We start from the raw sequence: 12082 nt of genomic DNA, 5'->3' as shown, positions 1-12082 counted from the left end.
CAGCGCCTATCTGCTGCAATAGCAGATAGGGGTTGCAAAATCTGGTGACAGAGCCTCTTTAAATAGTAGCACACTTCTACTGTAGGGACTGACGTCATCTGCTCTCTCTGCTGTCTCAGTGTTAGTGATAGCAACATGGAGGGGGAGGAAGTTTCATGCGGCATATCCGAGTGTGGACATTGAGGAAAGCATCCAAGTGTTCAGGGAGGGAAGATCACACAGACTGTCAGTATCAGAGGGAAGATAGGGAGGAAAGCAGACACAGCAGTCTGTCGGGGGAGGGGAAAGAGATCACACAAGCTGTGTAGCACCCAGACTCTGCAGGGGGATCGAAAACTCCTCAGCATCAATGTCTGTCGAGACAATGGAGAAGAGATCTCTCATGGGCGGTACAAGGATAAAGCAGTACAGGAACGAAGCTGTGCTGATATGTGACAGCTAGTGAAGGCAGCAGCAGCATCCTGGCAACTCATATCCAGCATGTATCACTGGGAGCGACACACACACATGGCAAAAGAAAAGGGTTGCAAACTGAAAATCAGGGTGTCTGACAATGAATGTAAGAATGCAAAGTGCATTTCAAGTAACCGCTAACATATGTAAAAAAATAATAATTCTATGTTAAAGGTGTCCATAGCTTTTAACTCAAACATGCATAAAATATCATAGGCTTCAACAAGCACCATATTCTACTGCGTAATACAACATCCAATGGAACATAAAAACATTTTTTAGCCAGGATTTCGTATGAAAAAACTTCTGTGTGCCTCTGGATGAAATCAGTTGTACATAGAGGTGTACAACGGGCCCATACCGGCTATGGGTACTGTATTTGAATCAGCTGTGATATGGATATGTATTAAGCCTTCGCCTCATTATTTTATTACAGTTAAACATTGTGCTCTAGACGTTTTTTTATATTTCATCTTCATTTTGTTATATAATAGATTAATTATTCCATTTATTTTCATAACTTACCATATTCATCAACTTTAAAGTATTTCTCACAGCCATTAGGTATGTTAATTTTGTATTCTCCGAGAGCTAATTCATTGGCCAGATGGAAGTTGAAGTCAGCAAATCCTTGGTTTGTAGATACATCTAGCCACTGTGCTATACGGTTTTTATCTGGGTCCTATGGGAAATGAAGAAAATAGTAGGTTTTCTTATGGCACTAAAGTCTAATTCATTGTTTACCTATAAACTCTCTAGGGTTGGATTGGCCTACAAGAGGACTAGAGAAGACCAGATATCTCCTTTGATCTTATTCTGTCACATATTGCAACAAAAGCAGAAAAATATACAGAATTATTTTCTAGTTGTTGCAGGAGATAAACTTCTCCCCCTCCAAATGCCCTTTCTCCTCTGTTCTTTTAGTAATTTCTGTTTATATGTGCACACGCCGTTACTTTCATAATGACTGTGCAAGGTATTGCAGCATTGTCCTATTCAAGTAATAAGAAGACATGTATTTGCAAGTAAATATTATTTAAAAAAAATCCTAAAATTAAAGTTTATGTATATTTGTTTTAATGCTGCTTAAATGTAAACATTAGAATTTAGGCCACTTTGAAACAAGCATATTTTTCATTATTTATGCAGCCATTTTTATCAGTGAATAATACGGAGCCAATGCTAATCTATAGCTCTATTCACATTGGCGTATAAAATAAGCGCGTATAATAAAAATGCAGGATTTGCTACTTTTATCCGTTTTGGAGATGAAAAAATGGCCATCGAAGTATATGGAGTGTTAACAATAAGATGCATCCATATGTCATCATTATTGCATTTGTATTTCAAAAGGAACTTCTTATGTAACTAAATTTCTTCCCTAGAAGACCGACTATCACTATTATGCATCCGTAACGCAGAAAAACTAACGATGACGTACTGATGCATTTGATCTGTACGGTCATGTTTAGATGTGGCGGATTTGTTGTGGTTTCTCTTTGCGGATTCCGCAACAAAAAATGATTGTACAGTCCATGCCAATGGAATTTTCAAAACACCATCCACACACATTAGAAAAAAAATCAGCATGTGATATAGGGCCCATAATGTTACATTATATCTATGAATACTATGGGTTATATTCAGTGCAAATCTACAGAAAAATCCTTGGCAAAATCGATGTTTTGCATAATATAACATTTTATCAGTTATAGGAGTATGTTTGATATACTTACTTTTATTTCAACCAAAGGATACTAAAAAACAAAAAGAAAATAATAGTATTACATGTAAAATACAAATAGTTTAAATATTGAATATGAATGAATTTCAACAGATTATGTATAGTGAACATTATATCATTTATTGTATACTAAACTGAAAACAGACCCTGTGTAGTCAGATCATAGAGACATGAGCTACTTTACCGGAGTGGTCCCGAAACCAGTGGCTCGCGACACTCTTGTGTTTCTCTACTTTTAATATGTTAACAGTTTTTACTTGAATGTGGCTCCCAACCATCACTCAAAGTTTATTGTGTGGCTCACAATGTATAAAAGGTTGGGGGACCTCTGCTGTACCCCATCTGCTCCCTTTTGCTGCTAACGTACGGACAGTAGAAGAGAAAGCAGATGGAAAGAAGTAACACTTGATTAAAGGATCTGACTACACAGTATTTATATGTAGTCTGTTACCATGGAGATACAGAGGTCTGCATAGAAGCTATGAACACAAAACTGTAGGATGTATTTGGAAAAGGCTATTTGCAGAGTTGCTCCATTTTATTATTTTAGATGCATTGGAGCAAAAAAAAAAAAAAAAAAGGGTGCACAAAGCCTTTAACCCTTGAAAAAACTACATATGCGGCGGAGGCCAGGAGGGAAAGTGTGGAGGGCTATTAGGCTGAGCCCACTCCATAAGTTGTGCGTGTCGGCAGTAGGTTACAACCAACACTTTAGTGCAATAAGAGGTTTGCTCAAGCTAGATCCCACTTTTTTAACCCCTTAGATGCAGTGGTCAATTGCAATCGCGGCATCTAACCTGTTAGAAAGAAGGGGTGGCTCCCTCCAACGCCCCATTGGTCCCGATACGATCCCGGGGTGCCGATAGTTGTCATGGCAGCCTAGGGGGGCTAATAGAGGCCTTTCATTCTGTTATCATTATGCTCCTCTTTATCCTTGGAGGACTGATACAAAAACTGACCATGATAACTTGACCACTGAACAAGTGGTAACTATCGGTGGTCACCATCAGCACAGGCTTCGGCTGTGACTTAGTAAAGGACATAGGTCATCTTAGAAGTTTCAGCATTCAGGTAATTGAGGACGATTCACGTTTTGGGGAACTCATCACAACAGTTTTACACAGTACTTTGCTGCTTAAAGTAGATTTGTGTCCCAGTTTATATGATATTTTGGACATTTTTATGTAAAATGTTTCTCTTTAAACCATTAGAGCAGTTTACATTCTTACGTGTTTTGCTTTGTCTCATTTGTTGGCTAAATTAACTTTTCACGACAATCAACAAAAAAAATAATAATATTCTCACCTGTTTATTTATAGCTTGAAAATCCTTGTTCACAGATATCAAGCGAAATTTCACTAGAATAAAAGCATATGAGAGAAACAAAAATTATTATGTCATTTATGGGACAGGTCTTGTAATGTTGAGTTGTATTTATATTCATATTGTGCTCCTCTCTTTTGTCTTCCCGGGTCTGTTTTGCTATCTCCCTCCCGCAGAAAGGAGCATAAGTCATTTACAGACACTCTGGAAGCATTTCATCTCCTGGGGCTATAAAGGATCCCTCAACATTTGCCATCAACAGACTTTTGTGACGACCTAAACACACAAGATCGATGTAGTGGTGCTGCAGGGATATTGAACACTTTCTGCATAGTTTCTCCACAGATTAGAGCTGATCGCTGGGGGTTTTAGCAGCAGAATATCTGTGATCGCCTTATCTTCGAGGACTTTTTTAATGAAGAGTGGAGAAAGTGTCCGTTCACACAGAGTTTTTTGTCGCTGATTTTGTCATGGAAACCCTAGTCAGAATCAGTGCCAATAAAACAGCCCAAATCGCCCCCTATTCATTTCAAAGGGAGGCACAGGCGGGTTTTTTTGCTGAAAAAAAACGGCATACCCTCTTTTCGAGCGGTTTCCGCCTCTGACCTGCCATTGAAATCAATTAACGGAAGAAAAAACCTGAGCGTTTTTTGTGGCATTTTGCCCCCGCTGTTTTTGCATTAGATTTCCCGGCTGCAGGCAAAAAATTCTACAAAAAATCTTTTTTTTAAAAAAGCATCAAAACAACGCTGTCAAGTCAAAATCTGTCTCCAAAACAATTCTGTGTGAACTAGGCCTTATAGTGACCTACCATTACCCTGTAAATAATTGACATGCCCATTCCTTAGGCTGGGTTCACACACACACTATTTACGGATGTAATTCGGGCGTTTTAGCCCTGAATTACGTCGGAAAATGCGTCTCAAAAGTGACGGCAAACATCTGCCCATTCATTTGAATGGGTCTTACGATGTTCTGTGCCGACGATCATTTTTTTTACGCGCCGCGTCAAAGAAGTGCCTGTCACTTCTTCAGATGTAATTGGAGCCGTTTTCCATGGGCTCCATGGAAAAACAGCTCCAATTACGTCCGTAATGGACGCAGCAAAAGACGCCTGCGAAAGCCATTACGGCTGAAATTACGGTGCTGTTTTCTCCTGATAACAGCACCGTAATTTCAGCCGTGTGAACATACCCTTACAGTAAACATGATTCCAGGGTCGGACTGGTCCACCAAAGCATAAGAGGATCCTCCAGCGGGCCGAGGCTCTGACACATGGTGTGAATCTATCAGGTAGGATGGCAGTAAACATATACTAAAATTTGATGCTTCTTCTAGTAGGTGACAAAAATCATTCCACTAAATAATTAGATATAATAACCTATAAAAATTTGTTTTTTAACTCCGATCCTCAAGTACCTCAAATAGTTCATGTTATCAGTATTTCCTTAGTATTGCGCAGTATTACACATAGAACTACATGATATCAATAATGATAGTATTAACACTCACAATAATTGTCTTTCACCTTACCTATATCACCTGGCTTGTAAGTGGACTTATCATTCTGAATGAAGCACAGATCTTCTCTTTTGACGATGACAACTTTCTTGGTTTCATCCACATTGATGTTTTCTCCATGTATAGATACATGTAAGAGCCAGACTGATCGATCATCTTTTATTATTGGAACCTGATAAGAAATAGAAACCATTTTTTAATAGAATTTCTTATCTTGTGAGACTTATCTTGTGTTTTCGTTACTCCCAACCTAAGGGCAGATACAGACGGACGTTGCGTTTTTGCGCGCGCAAACAACGCAGCGTTTTGCGCGCGCAAAAACCATTTGACAGCTGCGTGTGTCATCCGTGTATGATGCGCGGCTGCGTGATTTTCGCGCAGCCGCCATCATAGAGATGAGGCTAGTCAACGCCCGTCACTGTCCAAGGTGCTGAAAGAGCTAACTGATCGGCAGTAACTCTTTCAGCACCCTCGACAGTGGATGCCGAACACAATATACAGCAACCTGTTAAAAAAAAAGAAAAAGTTTGTACTTACCGAGAACTTCCCGGCCGTTGCCTTGGTGACACGTCCTTGGTGACGCGTCCTTGGTGACGCACCTCTCTTGACATCGGGTCCCACCTCCCTGGATGACGTGGCAGTCCATGTGACCGCTGCAGCCTGTGCTTGGCCTGTGATTGGCTGGAGCTGTCACTTGGACTGAATTGTCATCCCGGGAGGTCAGACTGGAGGAAGAAGCCGGGAGTTATCGCTAAGTCAGAACTTCGTTTTTTTTTTACAGGTTCATGTTTATTGGGATCGGTAGTCACTGTCCATGGTGCTGAAACAGTTTAACTCTTTCAGCACCCTGGACAGTGACTATCTCCGTACGTCGCGTACCGGAAATTTTTTTGCCGGGTTCGGCCAAAACGAGTTTGGCCGAACCCGGTGAAGTTCGGTTCGATTGTCCGGGTTCGCTCATCTCAAAGACACTCCATTTGGATGTTTGGAAACAGAAAAGCACGTGGTGCTTTTCTGGTTACATTCATCCTTTTGACAGCTGGTGCGCTGTTTCAGTCGGTTCGCACGGAAGTGCTTCCGTGCGACCTGCGTGGTTTTCACGCACCCATTGACTTCAATGGGTGCGTGATGCGCGAAATACGCGGAGATATTGAACCTGTCGCGCTTTTTGCGCAGCTGACAAACGCTGCGCAAAAAGCACGGACTGTCTGTACTGCCCCATAGACTTGTATTGGTCTGTGCGTGGCGCGTGAAAACCACGCGGCCCGCACGGACCGAATACACGCTCGTGTGAATCCCCCCTTATAGTCAGGAAGTGGCCGAAAGGCAGCGGGAGTCGGTTAAGGTAGGGGGCCCCGTTTAGGGGGCCCCGTTCTAGAGATAGGTGCGGGTTCCAGAGGTGGGACCCACATTTATCTGACATTTATGACATATCCTGTAGATATGTCACAAATGTCCCTGATGGGAGAACCCCTTTAAAGGGGGATTCCAGTTTTAGCAAATACATTAAATTCTTTGCATAATGAAAAGGTTTATCATTTTCCTATATATTCTCTGTATCAATTCTACTTTAAAATCTCAGTCATTGAACAGGAACCTTTAGTTGTTTACTTACAGAGGATAATAATCTGTCCTGGTCGTATGATGGACACATAGGTACACCACTTATACAGTTACAGTCAAAGCTACCGTGTTTCCCCGATAGTAAGACACCCCCGATTGTAAGACGTATCGGGGGTTTCAGGGGGGTCGGCTAATATAAGCCGTACCCCGAAAGTAAGACATATGTCTTACTTTCGGGGAAACACGGCCTCCTGCCCGCCTCCTGCCCACTTCCGCGCCGCCCCCCTCTCCATACGTCACCGCGCCGGATATATCCGTCCTCAGCAGCTGCTAGTTCGCGCAGGAGGACGGATATATCCGTCCTGTGATGGCGCGGGTACTGAGACTGTACCCACGCGATGAGCGGCAGGAGCACGGCTGTTATACACAGCCTGGCTCCTGCTGCAACTGCCGGAATCGAAGCGCGCGCCGATTCCGGCAGTTTAACCCATTAAATGCTGCTGTCAATAGTGACAGCGGCATCCAATGTGTTTGACAGAGGGAGGGAGCTCCCTCTGTCACCCGATTGGCGCCCCCGCAAACAAATCGCGGGTCGCCGTCGGGTTTCCATGACAGCCGGGGGTCTAACAAAGACCCCCAGGTCTGCCTTCAGCATCTGCCTGTTAGGCGATGCCGGAGGCATGACCTAATAGGTTGCCTGTCAGTTTTACACTGACAGGCAATAATGCTTCGGTATACTAAGTATACCAAAGCATTATATATGCGATCGGCACATCGCATAGTGAAGTCCCCTGGTGGGACTAAAAAAAAAAATGTAAAACAGTTAAATAAAGTTTGTGAAAAAAAATAATAATAATAATTCGACAATTTTTTCCCAATATAAGACATACCCCGAAAGTAAGACATAGTGGGGCTTTTGGGGATAAAAAGAAAGTAAGACACTGTCTTACTTTCGGGGAAACACGGTATATCTTGTAATGCACCGCACATATGTGTGTCCATCATATGACTAGGATAGATTTTTATCCACTGAAGTGTTAATATGAATCTTAGAAGTCACCAATGAGTTCCGTGGCCCTATAAAAGTATGAAACCGCAAGCTGAGTGTATTTATACAGGTCACAGGACTGTAAGATGACTTCTAATCTTTTTATACTTTATAGTGAGGGTCCATTATTCCTTATAAAACACACCGCAGATCTTCTTTTTGAAAAGGCTGAGGGAATTTTCAATAAATTAATTATCGATGAGAATCTCCTCCTTCAAAAGAGGTTCTGCAACAGCTGAGGTAAGGGGGGAGCTTCCTGTCCACAACTGATTGATATGAAACTCCTTCATTCTTTTAAAAAAGGTCTGCAGCATCTGATGTGTGTATTAGGCTACGTTCAGACGTGGCAGAATTGCTGTTGAATTCAGCTGTGGACAGTCCGCAGTGGAATTCTGCAGCAGCCGTTTTTTTCTATACATTTTTGGGAAACTTAGTTCAGACGTTGCAGAAAATAACTGTGCGGAAATTAGGCTGTGGTGCAGAATCCCCCCCCCCCCCCCACAGCATGCTCATTACATTGCGGAGAAGAAGTGGAATTTCACTGTGGATTTCAGCCTTTGCAATGCAAAAACTGAAATCTGCGGCAAGTCCGCTGTGATATCTGCATTATCTGAATTACCTGTCAAATATGCTAATGTTGGTGCAGATTCGTTGCGTAATTGCCCCAAATCTGCACCAACACTTGCAGCGGAATAATTCTGCGACGTGTGAACATGGCCTTACAGTGTTCACAGCAGCTAGGGTACCGGACTGGATAATACAGAAATTAGCACAGGAAGGAATTTCCTACAACAGCTGTAATAGACGGCTTCTGCAGGAAAAGATAAGCAATGTCCATGTGGTGCCGCTCATCTCTGTATGATCCTCAGGTTCTGACATCAGAATGTGATATTTATACAAATATTATGTACAGACATGACAATAGGAAATTTCCAATGACCTGTATTATATAGTTATTATTAGAAACACTTTATATAGTATTATATATTGTTCTGACAGCTTTGGCACATGTCTTACTTTGGAAATGTATACAGACCTGGAAGGTATAACACTCGGAATGATCATGAGTGTTCACTTTATGTTCAGCTAAATTGTAAACTTGGTCATCATTCTTCAGCTCTATTTTAATGTCCACCGCCCCCTTCAGGTCGAGGAAGGTCACGCAGGCTTTCTCCTCGGTCCCCTGCTCTAAATTTGCAGGAACTGTAATCACATAATGGCTGTAAGGACAAACAAAAATAAGAATGGTTAAATAATTTCTGAATATTTCAGATTACAAGTGGAATGGTGTTACAAAAGTTTTAATTGCTACTGATAATAGTTGACTTTAGTTGTTGGGTTATGAACATAATGGGGTATTCCCATTTCAGACATTTATTGCCTATCCACAGTATATGCCATAAATGTCCAATAGAAGCGGGATTTTACCTCTAGGACCCTCACCTATCTGATGACCGGGACCCCAGACCCTTGTTCTACCTTCTGCCGTTTTCTCTGGGCTCCAGCTACTGACTGAGGAGGTGGCCGGGTTTTGCGGAAACAGTCAAGTGCGTTTTGTTACGCTGTTTCTGGAATTCCCAAAAAATCGAATGGGATTTACGGATACAGTGTAGCACAGCGAGCTACAGTGTTTCCGTAGCTCCCGAGTTGCGGAAACAGCGTAGCCCTCCTATGGGAGTTTCGGAAACATTGTAGCAAAATGCGCTCGGCTATTTCCAGAAAACCTGGCCACCTCATTAGTCAGTGGGCGGAGCCCAGTGACAGCGGCACAAGATATGACGGGGGTCAGGAGGCCCCATTATAGAGATAGGTGCGGGTCAAAGAAGTGGGATCCGAATCTTCTGGACAATTATGGCATGTAGATACGCTATAAATGTTCGAGATGGGAATACCCCTTTAAAGGCTATGCAAACCTTTGAAGCCTTTTTTTTTTTTTTTAAAGTGTATTTTTGTGTTTTCTGCAGCTTTTTCAGATACAGCTTCTATGTATGGATACATAGAAGCTGTAGCATGCGATGAAATCTGAATCTGTCAGGTGAGCGGGACTGACGGCTTTGGTGACAGCAAAGTTGCATAAAACACTAAAAAAATTGTTTTAGTAAAAAAAAAAAGCCTTCAGTAGTTTACAAAGCCTTTAAAGAGGCTCTGTCACCAGATTTTGCAACCCCTATCTGCTATTGCAGCAGATAGGCGCTGCAATGTAGATTACAGTAACGTTTTTATTTTAAAAAAACGAGCATTTTTGGCCAAGTTATGACCATTTTTGTAGTTATGCAAATGAGGCTTGCAAAAGTCCTAGTGGGTGTGTTTAAAAGCAAAAGTCCAAGTGGGCGTGTATTATGTGCGTACATCGGGGCGTTTTTAATACTTTCACTAGCTGGGCGCTCTGATGAGAAGTAACATCCTCTTCTCTTCAGAACGCCCAGCTTGTGACAGTGCAGATCTGTGACGTCACTCACAGGTCCTGCATCGTGACGGCCACATCGGCACCAGAGGCTACAGTTGATTCTGCAGCAGCAACAGCGTTTGCAGGTAAGTCGATCTTACCTGCAAACGCTGATGCTGCTGCAGAATCAACTGTAGCCTCTGCTGCCGATGTGGCCGTCACGATGCAGGACCTGTGAGTGACGTCACAGATCTGCACTGTCAGAAGCTGGGCGTTCTGAAGAGAAGAGGATGTTACTTCTCTTCACAGCGCCCAGCTAGTAAAAGTATTAAAAACGCCCCGATGTACGCACCTAATACACGCCCACTTGGACTTTTACTTTTAAACACACCCACTTGGACTTTTGCAAGCCTCATTTGCATAATTACAAAAATGGTCATAACTTGGCCAAAAATGCTCGTTTTTTAAAAATAAAAACGTTACTGTAATCTACATTGCAGCGCCTATCTGCTGCAATAGCAGATAGGGGCTGCAAAATCTGGTGACAGAGCCTCTTTAAGCATGAAAAATAGCTATTTTCCAAAAACGCTCTCGTTCTCCCTCTACATGGCTACCCTGTAAGTCAATGTTACATTACATATCATGGTTATCAGCCAAGCCAGAGACACCAATCTATAGACAGCACTGATTTGACTGACGACACTGATAGCATTGGTTTGGCTTATAACCCGAGTCATGTTTTTTACCTCATTAGGCTTCATTCACATCTGCGTCAGGGTCCCGTTCTGACGTTTCATCTGAGCTTCCAGTCAAAACGGGACCCTGACTGAAACGAACGGAAACCATAGGTTTCCGTTTGCATCACCATTGATTTCAATCGTGACGGATCCAGTGCCAATGGTTTCCATTTGTCTCAGTTGTGCACGAGTTCCGTCGTTTTGACGGAATGAATAGCGCAGTCGACTACGATACTGATTCCATCAAAACGACGGAACCCTTGCACAACTGAGACAAACGGAAACCATTGGCACCGGATCCGTCACCATTACAATCAATGGTGATGCAAACGGAAACCTATGGTTTCCCTTTGTTTCAGTCAGGGTCCCGTTCTGAAGGGAAGCTCCGACAGAACCTCAGAACGGGACCTTGACCCAGATGTGAACGAAGCCTTAAAGAGCTGGACAATGACTTACAGGCAAGCCACCTCTAGGTGGCACTAAAGAGACAATCTTCCTTCTGGAGGAGAGCTATTTTGCATAATTTTTCCCAGGGTGCATTGTCCTAAAGACTCCCTAGAACTGTAACTCCACAAGCAGAATCTGTACCTTTTGAGAGTAACTTCCAACATATCATATATAAATGTATCTTTTGTGTTCTCAATCTAGTTATTTCAGGTATAACATGCGCATTATGGACTAATATACATTACACATTCTCTGAGAAATTGATAACTTGCATTTTAAGTAATTAAAATATGCATCTTACGGTTCTGATGCTGAAGTATGAGATGAGCTGAAGATTGCCAGGCAGACGGGTACCAAGAGAAGCCACATGTTGGATCACACGTCACCTCCACTAAGTCTCCAAAAATGTCCCTCTCTTATAGTAACGAGAACTGAAGGAGGAGCCTATATCACCCCGTGCCCCCAATCCTAAATCAGTCTTTGGCCAACCCATCTCGGCCTCTGGATAGAGATATGTGAGGACAGTAAACTTGTGTGGGAGAATTTTGGCTACTAAGCAGGATTTCAACAGCAACCCATGACCTCTTATCTCCTGTGGAGTTTGTATTGATGGAAATGGGCCAGTGTATACAATTACTACTTTTTTACAATTGTTAGATTTTAACTTTGTGAATTCATTTTAAACCTAATAAAAAATGTCCCACACATACAGCTCTGAATATGTAAAATGCCTAATCCATGTTGGACTGGGTTTCCTTGGGCCCATCATGGGGAAAGGATTTTGAGGTCCCACCCTCCATCTATACAGAAGATAATATGTCCACATTTAATAAATCAAATAATTGAAATCATATACTCAC

The 12082-nt window shown here is 42.3% G+C and overlaps 1 protein-coding gene across 1 annotated transcript in view; it reads right to left on the bottom strand.

The window, feature by feature from the left end:
* Positions 1 to 11631, bottom strand: part of LOC142664178 (alpha-2-macroglobulin-like protein 1) — a 77501-nt gene extending 65870 nt beyond the window's left edge. The window contains exons 1-6 of the mRNA XM_075843202.1: positions 11524 to 11631; positions 8689 to 8872; positions 5054 to 5213; positions 3503 to 3555; positions 2190 to 2210; positions 979 to 1135 (exon numbers count right to left, since the gene is read on the bottom strand). Coding sequence (XP_075699317.1) covers positions 979 to 1135; positions 2190 to 2210; positions 3503 to 3555; positions 5054 to 5213; positions 8689 to 8872; positions 11524 to 11591 — 643 coding nt within the window. The 5' untranslated portion in view covers positions 11592 to 11631. The remainder of the gene's footprint in view (positions 1 to 978; positions 1136 to 2189; positions 2211 to 3502; positions 3556 to 5053; positions 5214 to 8688; positions 8873 to 11523) is intronic.
* Positions 11632 to 12082: the final 451 nt, after the last annotated feature.

This window comes from Rhinoderma darwinii, chromosome 11, assembly GCF_050947455.1.
Source record: "Rhinoderma darwinii isolate aRhiDar2 chromosome 11, aRhiDar2.hap1, whole genome shotgun sequence".
Classification (NCBI taxonomy): domain Eukaryota; kingdom Metazoa; phylum Chordata; class Amphibia; order Anura; family Rhinodermatidae; genus Rhinoderma; species Rhinoderma darwinii.
Note: the sequence above shows the minus strand (reverse complement) of the source record. Positions and strands in the feature narration are given on the sequence as shown.